This window comes from Microtus oregoni, unplaced genomic scaffold (assembly GCF_018167655.1).
Source record: "Microtus oregoni isolate MIOR12 unplaced genomic scaffold, Mior012 000002F_ref0000024, whole genome shotgun sequence".
Lineage (NCBI taxonomy): Eukaryota > Metazoa > Chordata > Mammalia > Rodentia > Cricetidae > Microtus > Microtus oregoni.
Window position 1 is genome coordinate 13,435,978 of NW_024543061.1, and position 19,078 is coordinate 13,455,055.

Here is a 19,078-nt window from a genome sequence, read left to right on the forward strand (position 1 = left end):
CGGCCTGATTTACTTCCAAGTTCCAGGCCAGCCGTGGTGGCACCCTGTATAAAAACAAGTCTAAAACAACACCTCCCCTCCAAAGCCAAAAGAAATAGGCATTACTCTATTAAAGGTGACAAACATAGGCCGGAGGTATAGCTCAGTGGCAGAGCGCTAGTCAGTCATCATGGTGGTGGTCCAGTCAGTCATCATGGTGGTGGTCCAGTCAGTCATCATGATGGTGGTCCAGTCAGTCATCATGATGGTGGTCTAGTCAGTCAGCATGGTGATAGTCTAGTCAGCATGGTGGTGGCCCAGTCAGTCATCATGGTGGTGGTCCAGTCAGTCAGCATGATGGTGTTCTAGTCAGCATGGTGATGATCCAGTCATCATGGTGGTGGTCCAGTCAGTCATCATGATGGTGATCCAGTCAGTCAGCATGGTGATGGTCCAGTCAGTCAGCATGGTGGTGGTCCAGTCAGTCATCATGGTGGTGGTCCAGTCAGTCATCATGATGGTGGTCCAGTCAGTCAGCATGGTGGTGGTCCAGTCAGTCAGCATGGTGGTGGTCCAGTCAGTCATCATGGTGGTGGTCCAGTCAGTCATCATGGTGGTGGTCCAGTCAGTCAGCATGGTGGTAGTCTAGTCAGCATGGTGATGGTCCAGTCAGTCAGCATGGTGGTGGTCCAGTCAGTCAGCATGGTGGTGGTCCAGTCAGTCAGCATGGTGGTAGTCTAGTCAGCATGGTGATGGTCCAGTCAGCATGGTGGTGTTCTAGTCAGTCAGCATGGTGATGGTCTAGTCATCATGGTGGTGTTCTAGTCAGTCAGCATGGTGGTGGTTCAGTCAGTCAGCATGGTGGTAGTCCAGTCAGTCAGCATGGTGGTGGTCCAGTCTGTGGAAGGCCCTGGATTTGGTCTCCAGCACTGAAAAAATAAATATACAACTGTAGTTTGCTGTCCTTGATTTATTAGTGTTTTTTCCATATGCTAGTCAGAGCCTGGAAACTTCTCTCAAAGGCCGGCCAGTAAACCTTTGAGATCTAGTGAGTGAGTCTTGTATATTATTTGGAGGTCTTAGGGAGTGTGAACCAGGCAAATGAGCAGAATGCTGAGACAGATGTCTGTAAGGCTAAGACAGGAGGCAGAGTTCACAGCTTATTCTTCGTTGCCCCTAACTTAGACCTGCCTTGCATCAGGGTACTTCCGACTCCCAGGGCAATGGTTATTGCACAGGGAGCTGTGGGGAGAACCGAGGCAGAGACCCCAGGATGTCTGACCAGGCTGGTCTCCAGTAGCGAGGGGGCGAGGTGCTCAGCATTCCAGGAAGCTGCTCCGTCTGACCAGCCTTGGCCAACCCACTGGATTTAAACAGCCCCATGTCAAACTTCCTTCCATTTTTTTTTCTTCTAGAATATTCCCAGTGTGCTTAAAATCATCCAGATTTTTTATTTTTGTAATGAAAGCAGAATCCACCCAGCCTATTCTTTCCTGTGTTTCATTCTTGGCATTGACTACCCAGATAGCATCCCCCACCCCCACATCCCAGCTCTGCTCTCCATCCTGGAGAAAGAACCAAGATGTGTCCAAACCTGCTGCTCTGTTCAAGCTGCTGAAAAGGAAAAAATGATAGGACTCTTGGCTCAGAGTCTAGGTTCTTGTTCTTCAAAATGAGAGAGGTATTGTTTGGTTTGTGGGAGCTGGGAGAAAGAGGTAATTTTCCGGTTTCTACAGCCTCACACGCCGTTGTAAAACCCCGATCCTAGCTTTCACTACAAAGCTGACACACAGCCATGAGACTTATCATGGGACCAGAAGCCTCAGAAAGGAGTTTGATATGTGGCAACCAAGAAAACTGAGCTGGATCTTGAGGACGTGTCTCCTCCAGACTGTCAGAATGCCCCTTTGGGGTTAAATGTTCTCGAGACTGAAGGCAAGCTGTTCCAGCTTAACAAAAACTAACCCGCCAGGGCATTTTCCTCAATACACGTGCACTAACAAAGGGTCTACATCCTCAGAAGAACTTGGCATCATTCAAATATCATTTACTTTGTGGTTTGGATCTCCTTCTTGTCGGCTTTTCTAGAGGATCATGGGAAGAAATATCCTAAAAGGGAGATCCAGTCCAGTTTTAAGCACTTTTAACGCCCCAAATTTGAGTTTAAAAAATAGTATGGTAGCTCTTTTCCAGAATAAGGTGTGGGAGGCAAGGGCATCAGGAGGTTTTAGATAAATGGATCTGAGTGCTCCAAGCTCAGGTTCTGATCTTGGTTCTGCCACTAAATGCCTCCAGTGGTTTGAAAGTTATTCACCCCTACAAGGACCTCAGCACTATGACACTAGGTACAATATAAGGCAGTCCGGGCAGGGCCCAAGACACGTCCCTCTAGTCCAGTGATTCTCAACTTTCCTAAGGCTACAACTTTTTAAAACAGTTCCCTATGTTGTGGTGACCCCGACCATAAAATGACTTTTGTTGCTACTTCATAACTGTAATTTTGATACTGTTATGAATAGTAAACACCTGTATTTTCCGATGGTCTCAGGGAACCCCTGGTTGAGAACCGCTGGTCTAGCCTGTCCTGGTGCTTGCCTCGCGGGACATAGGGACCGAGGACCGGTAACTGTCTAAAGACCAGAGGGCAGCTGGTAAATAAAGCACGTGACGACGTCAAGCCCCTTCTTCCCCTGGCTCCGCGATTTCTAACCGGATGCTCAACCGAAAGCCCACAACCGGTCCAAAGCCACCTTTGGTTCCCAGAGCCGCCTTCCACCATCGAATCGCGGACAAGCCTGGATTAGATGGAGAGGTGGAGAGCGCCCCAGGCGCGGGGCACCCCTGTCCCAGGCCTCCTGGCGCCCAAGCTGCGTCCCGGCAGGATGCGCCCTACTCCCCCTAGATCCACAGGGCGGAGGGGGCTGCCCGCTCGGAGGCGGGGCCGCGGCGGGGCCCCGCGCGCTGTGATTGGCCTCTCATGTCCTCGTGACGTGCGGTCCCGCCCCCTCCGCGTCCGCGCCGGGGAGCGGACTCTCCGAGGCTGAATGGGCGCGATCGCGGCGCGGGGGGCGGGCTGGGGCGCGGGGCCCAGGGCTGGCTCCTAGCCAGCGCCCCCTCCCTAGCATGCGCCCGGAGGCGACGGGCGGCGCGGAGCGGCGGCCTCAGAAGCCGCGAAGCCAAGCAGCGGCACCTGCCTGCCGAGGTACGTGGCGCAGCCCCCAGTCGGCATAGCGGACACCCGCAACCCAGGCAGCGGCGATCCGCCTTTACCCACTCATACCCCGGGCCCAGAGACTCCTCCCCAGCCCTGCGTCGCCGGACGCGCCTGCGGGGGGACGCGGGCGGAGGGTCGCGGCCCCGGGCCGCTAAGATATGCACCCCCGCGGCCGGCACAGGTGTGGAAGCGGCGCATCGGGTAAGGATGACCCGACCCGTGTGGCTGGTCCAGCCGAGGTGATCCTTTCCATGAGGTTTGGTTTGGAGTGTTTTAATTCATTGCTGGAACCTTCTGAGCCAGCAGAGCCGAACTGACTCAGTGTCCGCCGTGACTGGCTTGGGGGAACCCTCTGCAGGGTCACTAGTGGCTCCCGAACCTTCCCTGTGCATGCAAGTGGGTAGATTTCTGCTGGTAGAAATTCGCTGGTGACCTTCCCCGCCCCCCTCTCTGCGGCCAGTCCTGCGGAGGAGACACGTTGGGGCGACCTTTTTCATTCCTTGGAAATTTTAAACAGTGGCCTGAGAAGGGGGTGCGTTCTTTGTGTGCTGTTTTGTTTGTTTGTTTTTTCCCCCCAGAGAATATTTGGTAGGACCCTATGAATAGAAGCAAACCCCTACCCCACACCAGCTGATGACCTTGGCATCCACTGATCCTCCTGGGGGGGGGGGGGACGGACTTGCTCTCCTGGTCTCTGTACTGGAAAGCTTAACCTGCTATAGACTGAGGTCTCTTCCAGGCCACTGGGGTTGTGGTTCTAACCATTTAAAATAAATATATCATAAGAAAACTCTGTAGAATCATTAATTGACTTGAAAATGAAATTTTACTTCTTAGTCTTTATATATTTATATATGGTGTCATTTTCTTAAAAGGGTCATTTCCCCCAAAAGTGGTTTTATGTGTTATACTTTTTCTGGAACGGATGAGTTGCGGGTTCCTGCAGCCAAGGGCTGAGCTAGGTTTTAGACTCACAAAGGAAGGAGACTCGCTCTCATCTTCTGCCCTCTGGTGTCTAGCCAAGCCTTCCCTTGGTTTATGACGGTAAATCCTCTTCTACCTGCAGATGGACACACATGCTGGAGCTAGCAGTCTGTTGAACGAAAGGACCAGACAGGACAGATTTGGGTTTCATTTGTGTAATTCTATATCCTGACAGCTCAGAGCAGTGTCTAACATTTCTAGTTGCAGAGCTGGGAATCATCTACTTTCAAGTGTTTGGACAAGAGAGGATTAATACGAACTTCCAGAACACTGTGGTCAGACTGTCTCTTGACACCCATGTCTGCTATGTGGTTGATGCCGGTTCTTTAAGGTGGAAATTTTGGTTAGTGTTGATAGTGTGTCCTTGAGACTTGAAAAGATGTGAAGGAGATGACTGGGGGTTTTGATGGCTGGTTTTTGTTTGTTTGTTTGATTGATTGATTGGTTGGTTGGTTTGGGTTTTGGCACTGGGTATATGTAGCTCAGGTTGGCCTTGAATTCACTCTGCAACCCAAGCTGGCTTTGAACACTGATCCTCTGATCTCCATCTTCTTAGTGCTAGATTACAGGCCTGTTCTAATACGCCTGGTTTAAACAGAGTAAGATGAGGAGAGACAAAAGAAAGTGCTGAGGGGCTGGCAGGAAATTCTAAAAGCACATGGATTCTGAAAATTCATTCAGTTTGTCATACGTTGCTAATGCCCATGTCATCAACATAGGTTAAGGGGTGAATGCTTAGGGAAACAGGCAAGGAGAAACTCTGCTACACTACTTCTTTATGCCCCTTACTGGGCTGGCCGGATCAGTGGAGAGGTAGCAGCTGTCTCTTGGGACATTAATGGTGTGCTGGGTAGTTTTTAAGGTCAACTTGTTACAATCTGGAGTCATCTGGGGAAAGAGAACATCAGTTGAAGGAGATGCCCCCACCAGATTGTCCTGTAGGCAAGCCTGTGAGAGACATTTTCTTAATTAGTGACCCACCTCATTGTGGGTGGTGTGACCCCTGGGCAGGTGATCCTGGGTTGTATAAGGAAGCCGGCTGAGCAAGCCCTGAAGGACAAGCCAGTAAGCAGTGTTCCTCCTTGGCCTCTCCATCAGCTCCTGCCCGCAGGTTCCTGTCACGTTTCAGTCCCTGCCCTAATTTCCCTCGCTGTGGACTGTGATATGGAACTGTAAGATGAAATTAAACACTTTCTTTCCAGTTGCTGTTGGTCATGGTATTACAGCAGTAGAAATCCTAACAAAGACATGTAGGAAGAGTCACCCTCCACACCTCTCTGGCTTCGGAGGAGGTCTGTATTCTGTGCTGCTTTTGGAACCAGGAGGATGGTCGTCATCCTCCAAGGGCGTGCTCTACACAGCTTGTCTAGCTGGGAAGGTTTGGTGTAGAAACCACTAGGAATTTACATGGCAGCTGCTGAGGATGAGAAGAAAGGGCTGGATCAGCGTGGGTGGCATAAGTTAGCAGAGGCATCCACTGGAGGGGTGTGACTCACGGACCTGGTGTGGGAGGAAGCCATAAATACGGATGGTGGCCCAAGGGCTCTCCTGGAAGAGAAACCCAGTTCAAGCAGTTCCTAGAGGGAGCAAGTGGGGTGTGCGAAGGAGGGAGAAAATGAACTGAGAGAGCTCATGGTCGAAACTAGCTTACCTGGACACCTGCTGTGGGACAATGGTCTGTACCCTGTCAGTTATATTTTAAATAAATGCTGATTGGCCAGTAGCTAGGCAGGGCATATAGGCGAGACAACCAGGCAGGAAATGGAGGCGGGGCGCCGAGACCAGGAGAATTCTGGGAAGAGGAAAGCCACAGTTGTGACCTAGTCACAGAAGAAGCAAGATGTGACTGCCCCACCGAATAAGGTACCGAGTCACATGGCTAACACAGACAAGAATAATGGGCTAATATAAGTTATTAGAGTTAATAAGAAGCCTAAGCCAATCAGTTTATAGTTAATGGAGTCCTCTGTGTGATTTTTTGGGGACTTAATGACTGAGGGAACCAGGCAGGACAGAAAACTCAGTCAACAGACACCAAACAAGATTTGTTCCTGTTTAAATAAGGTGTAGATACCTGCATCTGGGGGTGATGTGCAGGCTTGTTAATCTCAGCACTTGGGCAGGAGGGTCAAGAGCTCAAGGTCAACTGGGGTATATGAGACCCTGACTTGATATGTATACAGTCTTATACTTGCAAGCTTATACCTGCATACATAAAGCCAATGAGATGATTCAGTGCACCGAGTTGCCGGCTGCCCAATGATCTGAGTTAAATCTTCAGAACCTACACAGTGGAATGAGTACTCTTTTCTCTTATGACGACGTCTTAGAAACGTGTAGGTTCAGGGAAAATAGACGTACCTACCGTGTATCACGGAACAAGTTTCTGTATTGAACATGTGCCACCTTGAGATCAAGGATCAGTTCTGATCTAACCAGGACCCGTGCTTTATCTGGTCACTGGCTCTCAGCATTAACCCTGGCCTGCCTGCCTTCTCACACTGTGCGTAAATGGAAACATGCAGAGTGTGTCTCCTTTTGTGAGCACAGAGGCCTCCTGTGCTGCCTGTAGTTAGAGCATGCTCACTCTCGTTGCTGGTGGTGATCACAGGGGAGTTTCGTGTGTCTTATCTGTGGTTAGTCGTTCTAGTGTTTCTCTGCACTAGATAGTGCTGCTGTAACTAGTGCCTAACTTTGGTAGAATGTTCGTGCATATCTGAGAATCTGTGCTGAGCAGTAGGATCACTGGGTTATGGGTTTATTATGGGTGTATTACTCTCTTGGGGGTCCCCAGGCAAAGCTCTTTTATTCTAGTCTTAGAATTAATGGTGGGAGCTCCTACAGCCTGAATGATGAAGGTGATCGTTTCCAGGTGATGGTGCTGGAGTTGTTTTTACAGGAGGCTAAGTTTCCGCTTGGTTCTGTTCTATATGGCCTCAGGAAGAGCAAGCAGTCCTGCAGGCTCCAGGCTCTCCTCTGGTCCAAGCACAGGGCAGACGGAGCTTAAGCTCTGAGCTACAGGATCCTCTTGATGTTGAGTGTCTCTAGCCCTAGTCTTCACCCATCTTGCTGCAAACCTCCACCCACCCAACCACTACGTTTCTGTTTACCTACAGGAAAAGCCTTTGTCTTACTTGAGGTTTTCAACAATAGGAAGCATTTTTGTACTTCAGTTACATCAGGGAAAAATACCCAGGAGTAAATTTTTAGGTCATGAATCAACATTTATACTCGTGAATTCTCTCTGGGATTATAATAATTTAAGATTGTGTGATTGAGTTTGATCAGCTCAACAAACAGCATTTAACAGGTCTACTTTATGAATGATATTTAAGCTTTTTGAATGTTGTGGACACTTTTAAAATTCTTTATGGTTTTTAGTTTAGTTTTTGTTTGTTCGTTTTCAGATAAGGGTTCATAAAACCCAGTCTGGCCTTGAACTTTGGTTCCTGCCTCGCCTTCTAAGTGCCAGAACTGAAGCCGTGTGCCACCGCACTGGGTTGGGCTGTTTTTTAAAGACTGCCATTTTCATAATGGCAGGTATATATATATATATATATATATATATATATATATTAACTGAGCAGAGACAGTTTTTCTGTTAGGCATCGAGAATGTGTCCTTCCGGCTGTCTTCTTTCCAGCCTCTGCTCCCTCATCCCTTCCCTCTTGTTCTTCACCCCTGTTATGTTCTCCTCTCTCTTTATCTAGACTCCAGCAAGCAGCAAGATCAGGACAGAGTGGCTCCGGTCTTTCCTTCTCTTTGCTTGCCATATTCTGCAGTCAAGGTCTTAGTCAGCTGGGGCTTCTGCTGGCCCAGGCCGCCACTTACCTTCCTTCTGTTCCCGTGCTCTCCAGTGGGAAGAACCTGAGTCATACCTGTAATTTAAAATTTCCTAGTAGCCTGCCTTTAAAAAAGTAAAAAGGAGCAGACTGGTATTAGAGAGATGGCTTGGTGGCGAGAACACTTGCTGTCCTAATAGAGAACTGGGATTCCATCCCCACCAGCCATGTCGGGCAGCTCACAGCTGCCTATAATCCCAGCTGCAGGGTATGCAAAGCCCTTTTCCAGCTCCTGTGGGTATGATACCACATGTGCACATATACACAAAGTTAAAAAGTAAAAGTAAGGGGCTGGCAAGATGGCTCAGGGGGCAGAGGCCACTGCTGCCTGATCTGACAACCTGAGTTTGATCCCCAGGACCCATAACCTGGAAGGAGAGAACTCACAATGAAGACTCTCCACATGCATGATCTCTACATGCACTCCATGGCACGTTTGCACTCATACAGATACACACACACATACTCACAACCAAAATATAATAAAATTAAGAGTGATAATAAAAATAACTCTTAAAAAATAAAAAGAAACAGGTTGGTTCAAGTTTCCGTTTCTCTTGACAATACCGACACCTAAACTTGCATTTACCTAGTGACACGGCTCCCAGCCGTGTGTGGTACCTAATGAGTACTTTGTGGTCTGTTAGTCAGACTAAGCCTTCAGTCCTGCGCCCCGCTCCCTGTAGACATAGTTTTCTCACTCTCTCCTCACCTGCTGTAGAACTGTTACATTGACTAGCTGATTTCACCATAGCCCTGTTTGGTTCCGCTGCCCCTCCCATTTTACAAAGGAGAGTATCAAGATAAAAAGATATAAGAAACTCCAGAGTTCAGAGCTAGGACTTAGACCTAGGCCTGGAGGTTGTAAATGAGGCCACTGTTCCCATGTCTTTGCAGCAAATAATGTATTCCTATTGGAGGAGGTCCCTTCTTTTGTTCCTGGCTGCTCAGCCCCGAAATAATCACGCAGTAACCACATTATTTAAATCTCCACTTGGCCCATTAGCTCTAACTTCTTATTTGCTAACTCTTACATCTTAATTTAACCCATCTCCATTAATCTGTGTATCGCCACGTGACTGTGGCTTACTGGGTAAAGTTTCGGTGTCTGTCTCCAGTGGGGCTACATGGTTTCTCCTTGATGCCTCCTTCTTTCTCCCAGCATTCAGTTTCTCCACCTGGCTCTTTTTTATTAACCAATGGTATTCACAGCAAACAGAGGGGAATCCCACATCATATTCCCATCCCTCAGAAGGGATTCTGTCATAATTCATGACATTGCTTTGAGGTGGCTGAGGTAGTTCTGTCCAGGTTTCTACACCTCCAGGGGCCACATCATTGTTCCCCTGGGTCTCCACAGCACTCTTCTATCTGGTATTGCCTCATGAGGGGATGGCCAACCTCAAGAGGTTTCTTCAACATCCAGTTCCACTTAGAAAATCCTTTTATTCTTCCAGTATAATTTCAGCAGTCAGGTAGGACCTGCTCGTTTCTTCGTCGGGCTCAGCGTATCATCCCTCCTGGGCTGGACCCTTTGACACAGACTTCTCCACCAGCACGTGCTGTCGCTACACTGGCATCTGCCTCCCGCACCCTGCTCTAGCTCCTAGTCAGACAGGGGCAGAGAAGCATTTCTTCTTCGGGAAGCCCCTTTACCGGTTCTCTGCCCCACATCTCTAAAACTTCTTGTAACACTTTGCCCCAGTGCGCAGCACAGAACACCATGAGACGGAAGGTCCCGGAGATAGATGTGCTGGTCTGTTCTCAACCTTTGTTTTTTGTTTTTTGTATTTTTAGGTGGGATTATGAGGGCTTCTGAAAGAAAAGGCCGTGTCTGTTGCTTCTCACTGTATGTCCAGATGTGTGCTCCATATGTGCCTGGAACCTGCTATGTCTGTTTGGGAGTCTGCCCAAGTGCTGGCTTAAAGTCTTTTGCCAAACAAGATTGGGCCCTCAGCATTTTATCCTGGGTGAGGGATAAATTCCCTCCCTGAGGAACTATTGATAATTAAAAGTTTTTGGAAAAGGGGTTTCATTTTCTTCCATGGTATAGCTTCTGATATATAGCCTTTGTTGGGGCAGGAAACACTATTTAAACTCAGTGGATCACACACAAAAGAGGACATGAAGCTGGAAGGGAGATTTGTTGAGAAGAAGAATGTGAGCAGGAGGAAACAGGGAGGGGATGGATATAAAAATGACTAAAGTTCATTTGTATAATGTATAAAACTGTAAACTGTGTCTCAGCTAGAGTTTCTATTACTATGAAGAGGCACCGTGACCGCGGCAACTCCTAAGGAGAGAAACATTTCATTGAGGCTGGCTTACAGTTTCAGAGGTTTCGTCCATTATCATCATGACAGGAAGCATGGTGGTACACAGGCAGACATAGAGAAGGAGCTGGGAATTCTATATCTGGATCAGTAGGAAGAAAGAGAGACACTGGGCCTGACTTGAGCATTTGAAACCTCGAAGCCCACCCCCAGTGACACACTTCCTCCAACAAGGCCACACCTCCTAATAGTGCCACTCCCTTGGGCCATTTTCATTCAAACCACCACAGTAAGAAAATTTTGTTTTGTTAAAAAAAAAAATGGTTCAAGATGAAAGGGTTCATGCCAGGCGTGGTGATGCACACCTTTAATCCCAGTACTCTGGAGACAGAGGCAGGCAGATCTCTGTGAGTTCGAGGCCAGCCTGGTCTACAAAGTGATTTCCAAGATAGCCAGGACTATATATAGAGACGTACAAACAAAACAAAAAAATAAAAGGGTGCATGATTAGAGTGTGAATGCGTTCTAGTCGTTTCTGTCAGACTTAAATATGCGGTGCTGGCTCCAGAGATAGGACTAGCTTAGCACGATCTGTTTCATGTGGCCCAGACTGCTCCTTTGGTCTTCATCTCCTGTCCCTCAGTTGCCAGGTCCTGCAAGCCCTGCACCGTGCCTGTCACTGCATTGCTGCTTCCTGATTTGGGTTTTAGCTGATGTGTTCTACACCCTTAGGACAAACACAGGTTTTTTTGGCATTGGTTAATGTCAGAGCTGCCTAGCAATCCCCCAGCACCCGTCCCCATCAGCCTGGCTCTCTGGGAGCATATCTGAGGCCCTATTTGGTAGTATAGCCATGTTCTACCATCTTAAAACCATGACTTTTGCCATTTCTCTCTGGGATGCGGGTTGGTGGCATTATAAGGTGCCTGCCCGTCGTCTCATCTGTTTTCCAATGAATTCAAGCATGCGGGGAAGGTCCCGATAATGAACCTTTATTTGTGCTGGCCTCACAGTTGTTTTTTCGAACTGTCTGTTCTTCTGGCTTTCATTTTCTCCTATGAAGTATGATTTGTTCAGCCAAAACTTATCTTTTCCTTTTATAGGGAAATCTTCCATTTAAAACTTCGCTTCTGGAGTTTGCTATGTTTAGGACAGGCAGGGATTGCCACAGACTTGTTTTATCGTAGCAGATTCTTTGAGGGTGATGGTGTGGCCATGTCGGGTCCCGCCCAAGAGCTCTCATATAATGCCCTTGTTAAGGGGCCCACAAGGAAGGAGAAGTCCTATGAATGGATTTCTTCCAGCATCCTGTTTTGCTCACTCTTCCTCTTTCTCTTTGAGAGGTGCCCCCACTTCTGCCACTAAATAGTTTTGAGAGTTAATGCAGGGTTCAGAACCTTCTTGGGTGCTCTCTTAGTTTAAGAACTGCTCCTCCCAGCTCAGTCACCAAGTTCCGGAGGCATCCTACTTCCTGTTATCCCCTGCTTGGTTCCCTTCTTCTTCCGCCTTTGACCCAACAGTTCAGTCACCCCTCATAGCCATGAGCTCAGTGACCTTTTGACCACCCGGTGCCTTGGCCTTGCCCTGCTGGGGTTGTTCTTACCACTGTCCTGCTTAGAACTGTTGAATGAATGTCCTGGTGTTCTTAGTTGACTCTATAACCACTGTCCCTTAGATCCCCTGGTATCCAGTCTCAGCACATCTCTGGGCTGTCAACATATTCTTCTTTCCATCTAGAACACAGTCCTTGTCACCCTTGGAACATCCGTTCACTCATCACCCACCCCCCTTTTCCTCTACTGGACATGTACTCCTTTCCCATCAGCCCCACTATCTCATTGTTGCTGCTTTGAGTATATGGGGAGTTCCTGGTCAGCTAGTCATTGAAAGAGAAAAGGGATTATGCCATATTTATTTTCCTATTCTCAGCTTCTGGTATGTAACATTTTCTTGTTAAATGTTTATTTAAAGGATTATAAATCTGGACGTGGTGGTTTATGACCCCAGAGAACCTGAGGCAGGAGGATCACATTGGATTTAAAACTACTTAGTTAAAAAAAAAATAAACAACTGAGGTGTAGGGAGAACAAAGCCAATCCCATACCCATGCAGACCAGCCCCTCCCAACTGAGGCTGTATGGGAAATGTAAGCCCTAATACCCAAAGGCTGGCTGTGTTATACATTACCTTCTCTCCTGTGCTTCTGTAAGCATTCTAGTTGTTGGCCATCCTTGGGAAAACTGGCATTTTCTAGCCATTGTTATGGGTCTTCATCCATGGTGGAATTCCAGTCACAGAAGGCTAATGTAGACAACTCAACCCTGCTCATGTAAAACATGAGACAGAGGCTGAAAGGATATAGCCAAGAACGCTAGCAGTGGGCACCCCTGGGCTCTAGGTCAACATCATCCTAATCTCCTTTCCACTGTCAAATATTCTCTGACCTTGTAAGAACAAGAGTTCGAGACTGGGGAGATGTCTTAGTGGGGAAAAAGCTTGCCGTACAAATGTGAGGGCCTGTGTTCAGATACTGTGCACCTGCCTAAAAACTAGGTGTAGCCAGAGTCTGGTAACCTTGCGGCTGGGGTTGGGCCCAGGCAGGAACAAAACCAAACAAACAAAATGGAAAGAACAAGACAGGCAGCAATAGAGGGAGACACCTTATGTCCTTCTCTGGCCTCATGAGAACATGAGAGAGGGGGGTGGAGAATGCGCTGAAATGTTAAAACAGAATAATAATTTTTTTAAAAGATTTTAAAAGTATTTCCTGAATAAAGCAGATTAGACACCCTAGCCATCATCATGCCAGAGGGGGAGGCAGAACCATGGATTGAGCCTCCTCGGCATTGCTCATTAAAACAGACCAGGCATTGGTGTGCCTCTTGGTGTCAACTCTCTGGGTCCCACATCTCTTCTTGCTTCTGGACTTTTTAGGAAGTCTCTAACAGACATGCAACAATAATCCCATGTCCTATCTAAGTGGCATCTAGACTTCTTTCTTTTTTAACTTTCCATTGATTGTGGATTTCACACCATACATCCTAATCCATTCATCTCCCCATCGTTTCATATCCACCCTGCCCTTGCAACATCCCCACCAAAGTAAAATAAAATTAAAAATCATCGTGGAAGCTGTTGTGTGGTACAGTACCCTTTAATCCAAGTTTTCTTTGTTTTGTAGATTTTACATTCTATTGTATGAGTGTTTCCCTGCATGTATGTATGTTCGCCATGGGCATGCCTGGTCCCCAGAAGAGGACCTCAGATCTCCTGGAACTGGAGTTATAGATGGTTGTGAGCCCCCATGTGGGTGCAGGAAACAAGAGTGCTCTTAACGACTGAGCCATCTCTCCAGCACCTGCCTAGTTTTCGTACTAGGAGTGAGCATGAGTTGAAGTTCCTTGGAGTAAATCTGATAGGAGACCCAGATGCTAGTTCATCTTCACCCACTGTGCTCTGACAAGCCTTATCTTTATTCTGTTATCTACCAGTGGCTACTGAAACAGAAAGATCTGATGAAAAAACAGGAACTTTACTTAGTTCCTAGGTGTGATAGTTCGAGAATGCCCCCCCCCCCCCCCCCGCCACTGGCCTGTATGTTTGAATTCTTGCTTAGTCCCTAGCGGGTGGAACTGTTTAGAAAGGATTAGGAGGTTGGGCCTTATTGGAGATGGTGTGTCCTAGGGAAGTACACTTGGAGATTTCAAAAGCCCGTGATAGGCTCAGTTTCTTTCTCTCTGCTTTCAGCTTGAGGACCAGGATGTGAGCTCTTAGCTACTACTCCCACCTCATGCCTGCCTGCCTACTATCATACTTCCCGCCATGGTGGTCATGGTGTCACCTTCTGAAGTTGTAAACAATAAAATGCTTTTTAAAAAATAAGTTGCCTTGGTCATGGTGCCTCTTCAAAGCAACAGAAGAATAACTAAGACACTAGGTATCTCCTGTCAAGTCACTTATTAATTCATAAAGATAACAACTTGATAGTGGATTCTGACTTCTGCCACCTTAACCAGCTTCACATGAAATGTCTCCAGCGTCAGGCCAGTTCAACACCATGCACCTCTGGAAAAAATACTGAGAGTGTAGCCTCCCACTGTGCTCCTCTGGCCCCAATGCATAACTTGAATCTAATCATGAAGAAATATCTGATGAACCCCAGCTAGGGAACATTCTATAAAATACTTGGCCCGTACTTTAAAAAAAAATGTCAAAATCATAAGAGATAATAGAACTGTTTTAGATTAAAGGAAGCCAGGGAGACATGACATTGGGCCTCACATGTGATCCTCAACTGTGTCCTGGAAAAGGAAAAAAAACCAAAACTTTTTTTTGGGGTTGCTGTTTGTGTTCAAAAACCATCACTACCAGAGAAATCTTCCCTCTTAAAACCTTTATGTTAGAGTCTAGTTTTGAATCAATTCATGTTCTGACATTGACCATTATTCTGTGCTTGTATAAGGTATGACTTTGTTTCTAGAAAAATAAAATACTCAGGGTGTCATGATGCCTCCAACTTGCTTCCAGGTGTATTAATAAATTATGCATTTTCTGCGCTAACAGAATGGCGGTGTACATGTTAGCCATGGGGGATCTGGGTGAAGGATAGATGAGAATTCTTCATATTGGACATCTCTGCGGCCCACAGTTCAGGGTGCTCTGACACCGTGGCAGCAGAAACGGGCTTGTCTGCATCTTGTGCAGCCACTGCTCTTCGGCATCTTTCTGTCCTGACCTCTGCGGGGAACAGAATGAGGACCCAGTCTCTGCTGCAGAGTTCTTTCCGCCATGCCTGTTCCTGCTACTGTTCTAAGAGGTTTCCTGGTTTGTGGCTGGCCTCAGGGTCAGCTGGTCAACCAGCTCTGGCTGCCGCCACTCCCCCGCTTCCTGATTTAAACTGAGCCTACCACAGTCCTGTAAGAGAAGTTTCCCATTCAGACTTTGAAATGTGTTTAAGCCCAAACACTGTAAGATGCTGTGGTCCAGCCCGCAATAGCAGATAAGGACCAACCCCAGAGTTTCCCATTAAAGGTGGTCTGCCCACATTGGCATTGTGGCATACTCTTGTAATTCCATCACCCAGGAGGCTGAGCAGGAGGGTCCTCAATTTGCATCTGGACCAGTGGGGCGATAAGGGCCTCAAAACAAGACCTAAAATGCAAACAGCAGTACCCGCCATGCTTTGAGAGAACCTGAGTTGTACCTTTCAGTAGAAATCTCACACTTCTAGAATATTTTTAGTAATTGATATACACCCTCAGCTCCTACCCCTAAACTCCTCCCATCTGTCACCCCCTCCAGACGGATTCCAGTTTGTGCTACCCTGCATCCCCGACTCTTTTAAATGTAGTCTGAGGGACCTTTGCTCCAGCTGGGCTTCAGTGGAAAGGTAGCTGTGAGGGCCAGTGGATTCAGAGGAGTATTTCCAAACTGGGGCTTGTGAACAGTTTGTGGGTGGGTGAACTCGTGGGTGGGTGGACTCATGGGCCTCTGCAGAGTTCCCCTGAAACTGCTGAGCTCCCTGGTCAGAGGGAGGAAGGTTGTGACATGCATTTTGTTCCTCTTTCCTACCTTTTCTTCCCAGTTCTCACTTGCCAAAGCTTCCCCTCCCCACCCTTCATGTTTAGCTGCTCTCAAGCCCAGCCCGTAGTAAGCATTGTTACATTCTCTATGTGTGTTTGAACTTCAAAAAAAAAAAATCCCACTCTCTCTTCTTGGGGGGGGGGCGTGTCTTTAGTCTGACTCATTCCGTTTATTCTCGCTTTCATTTTCTCCCTCCATGGCCCCAACATTTTAGTGCCAATCCAACTACCCAAGCCATTTGCTGTTTGAAAGCTAGATGAGTGAGAATTCTACATCCCAGGGAGAGGAACAATAGAAGGTTTGTGCCCAACCCTGTTTCTTTGAAGATGAGTAAACTTACTTCAGTGGTTACTTCTTGACCCACATCAAATTGACAGATAGTTGAGCATTTTAATCCTATTTTCTTGGGAAGGTCTTGGCATCAAAGAGAGCTAGTTGCTTTTTCTCCCAGGCATACCCCACTGGTACATGCGACAGCCATTGATTTGTATACCTGCCCCTCCCTCAGCTCACACATTCATGCAGTCCTGTTTGTGCAACACCTGAGAAATATCCAATGAGACTAGAAAACAATACAGTCAGATGACTAAAGGGGACCCCAAGAAACCAGAGGGCAAGATGTCTGTTAGTGCCCTCTTTGTGTATGTACATATGCAGGGAAAATCACGAGAGGAAAACCTCCAAGGTTCCAGTCTATTCTGAGAGTTGGAGGACAATGTCCAGCAAAGAGAAATGCAAGTTTGATAAAATGGCAAAGGCAGATAAAGTACACTGTGATCAGGAAATGAAAGATTGTGGACCAGCAAAAGGAGGCAAGAAGAAGAAGGACCCTAATACCTGCAAAAGACCACCGTCTGGATTTTTTTATTCTGCTCTGAATCCCACCCCAAGGTCAAATCCACAGATCTTGGCATCTCCATTGGATGTAGCAGCAAGGCTGTGTGAGATGTGAACTCAGCGGTAGTGAAGTCACCTTAGATCAGGCGGCGCAGAGCTGAAAGAGAAGTCTGAGAGGGTTGTTGCAAGTCGGATGGGGCGTTCGATTATGCCAGAGTCCTGCTGAAGTAGGCCGGTGTAGTAATAGGGGCAGCGGGGTTGCGTCCCCAGCACCCCGGCTGCCTGCTCGGCTAGCTTATGCCCCGAAATAACAACACACAAACTGTATTCATTTAATCACTGCTTGGCCCATATCTATCTAGCCTCTTCTAGGCTAACTCTCGCACCTGGACTAGCCCATTTCTAATCATCTGTGTGTAGCACCCCAAGGTGCGCTTACCAGGGAGATTCTAGCCTAGTCCATCCTGGGTCGGAGCTTCATCCCGGGAGCGGGGCATGGCGTCTCTCTCTGAGGCGTCTGCTCAGGAGAGCAGAGCTGTGGAGTCTCTGACCTCACTTCCTCTTCCTCCCAGCATTTTGTTCTGTTTACTCCTCCCACCTATCCTCTAACCAATAAAATGGGCCAGGGCAGTTCCTTTATTAGCCAATGACCTTCCTCCATCAGGCCGGAAAAAGGGTGAGAGAAAAGGAATCAAAACTGTCTCCTTGTGAATACCTTAAGTAACAGGGTGCTGTTATTGACACTTCTCTTATTTGAGCCATGTCTATTGCCCTCGGTAGGTTTAATTACAAATTTGATCATATCGTAGTTTCTCAAAGTGTCAGTGGTTCACGTGAAGTAGCTGTGAGTGTCTAGAGCACCCTGAAACTATCAGTGAAGTTGTACATAGCTCCAAATATTTATAAAATAAGAAGGCACTCTCATGGTCCCCTCGCTCTGCACTTTGAAGGTGTCCTGGCTTTTTGTTTCCAACTCATAAGTTAGTGTTAACTGTAAGGCTATTGGCTGGGAAATCCTGAGTTGTCAACTGTACGTACCCATAGTTGGTAAAGAGAACAAAACAACCCAGACAGATGTCTTGTTTGGTGTGGAAGCCGTGAGGGGAAGGTGTGTTTTGGAGGGGCCATAGCTCAGGGCATGTGCTGTGAAGCTGGACCTGTTGATGCTGCCGTGGGCATCCGTTAAGCCTCAGGTTGTCTGATTTTTGTATCTAGTGGCATAGCATTCTGCTGACATTCTTAGTTGTGGGAAAGAGGGGAGGGTCGGCCGGCATGAGAAGCGTTTGGATTTTTTTTTCTTTAGTTAAGTGTGGTAGATTTTCAACCATTATTAAACAAACTATAGAACTCATCCTTGTTAGCAAAGCAAAGAATTACTGTGTCAACAAAGTTCAGGAACCCTCTGTTACCTAAATGCAGTATTCAACATTCTGTTATTTTTTTATATGGTTAGAATGCTGAAATGAAGTTAAATAAACAGGATTACATTTCAAAATGAAAGAAAAGGAAGAAGCACCTAGCTGTGGATTATTTGGACAGGAGATGGCAGGTGAATTTGGGTGCACTTCGAGTGTGGGGCCACTTGCAAGCCAGTGGTCAGTGCACTCTCTCCTGAGTCAGCCTTCAGCAGTGAGTGCTTGGTAAGTGCTTTTTGCACGGTGGCTCTATTTTAGGATGCTGAGGTAAAAGAGTAACCCTCACTCTAGGGATCGCCTCTGCTACTGTGGAGAGCAGGCAGACAGACGGATGTTTGCCAGTGGCAGACTCTCCAGTGCAGCGAAGTCAAGCAGGAAAGGGGTGGGCAGGGTAAGGGGTGAAAAGCCGTTTGCCAAGGACCTTAATCAAGGGAAGCACAGGAACCAGGCGTGAGGGAGTAACTGCTTCTTGGTAAAAATCTTGGAGAGACAACATCTGTGCTCATTAGTTGAGTTCTCTCATCTTGGAGAATGAATCTTTAGAGACATTCCAAGCATTCAGACGGCATCGCCTTAATGTGTTCAGACTTGTGAAGAGCAGAGATTTGAGTGATGGTAATGATCCACCTTCACACCTGGGGAATTCCAGTTGTGCGGATTAAAGACATCCCTCGGGATCACAGAGGGTTAGTTAGCCAGAATGAGCAGGGTACAGATCTCAGAACAGTGGTCTTGCTTGTCGGGGGAGACAGACCCTTACGACTTGGCTCACTCTGGAGAAGAATCTTGACAGTCTTCCAGCTGAAACCTGTCATTCATTCCATGTGTTTACTGCTGCTGGGAAAAGCTTGCTGAAAAGGGGGTTTTCTTTTTAAGTGCTGTACCCACATGACATGAGAGAATTCACTTGAAAATGGGCGTCCTCATCTGATCCTGTCAGGTGTTACATTC

The 19,078-nt window shown here is 47.4% G+C and overlaps 1 protein-coding gene across 3 annotated transcripts in view; it reads left to right on the plus strand.

Moving 5' to 3' along the window:
* Positions 1-2,982: 2,982 nt before the first annotated feature.
* Positions 2,983-19,078, plus strand: part of St3gal5 (ST3 beta-galactoside alpha-2,3-sialyltransferase 5) — a 54,459-nt gene continuing 38,363 nt past the window's right edge. Inside the window, exon 1 of one of the 3 annotated variants that reach the window (XM_041641178.1) lies at positions 2,983-3,181. In XM_041641178.1, coding sequence (XP_041497112.1) covers positions 3,103-3,181 — 79 coding nt within the window. In that variant the 5' untranslated portion in view covers positions 2,983-3,102. Of the gene's footprint in view, positions 3,182-3,262; positions 3,395-5,983; positions 6,041-19,078 lie in introns of those variants that run through there. The other 2 variants (XM_041641181.1, XM_041641184.1) reach the window with 2 other exon arrangements.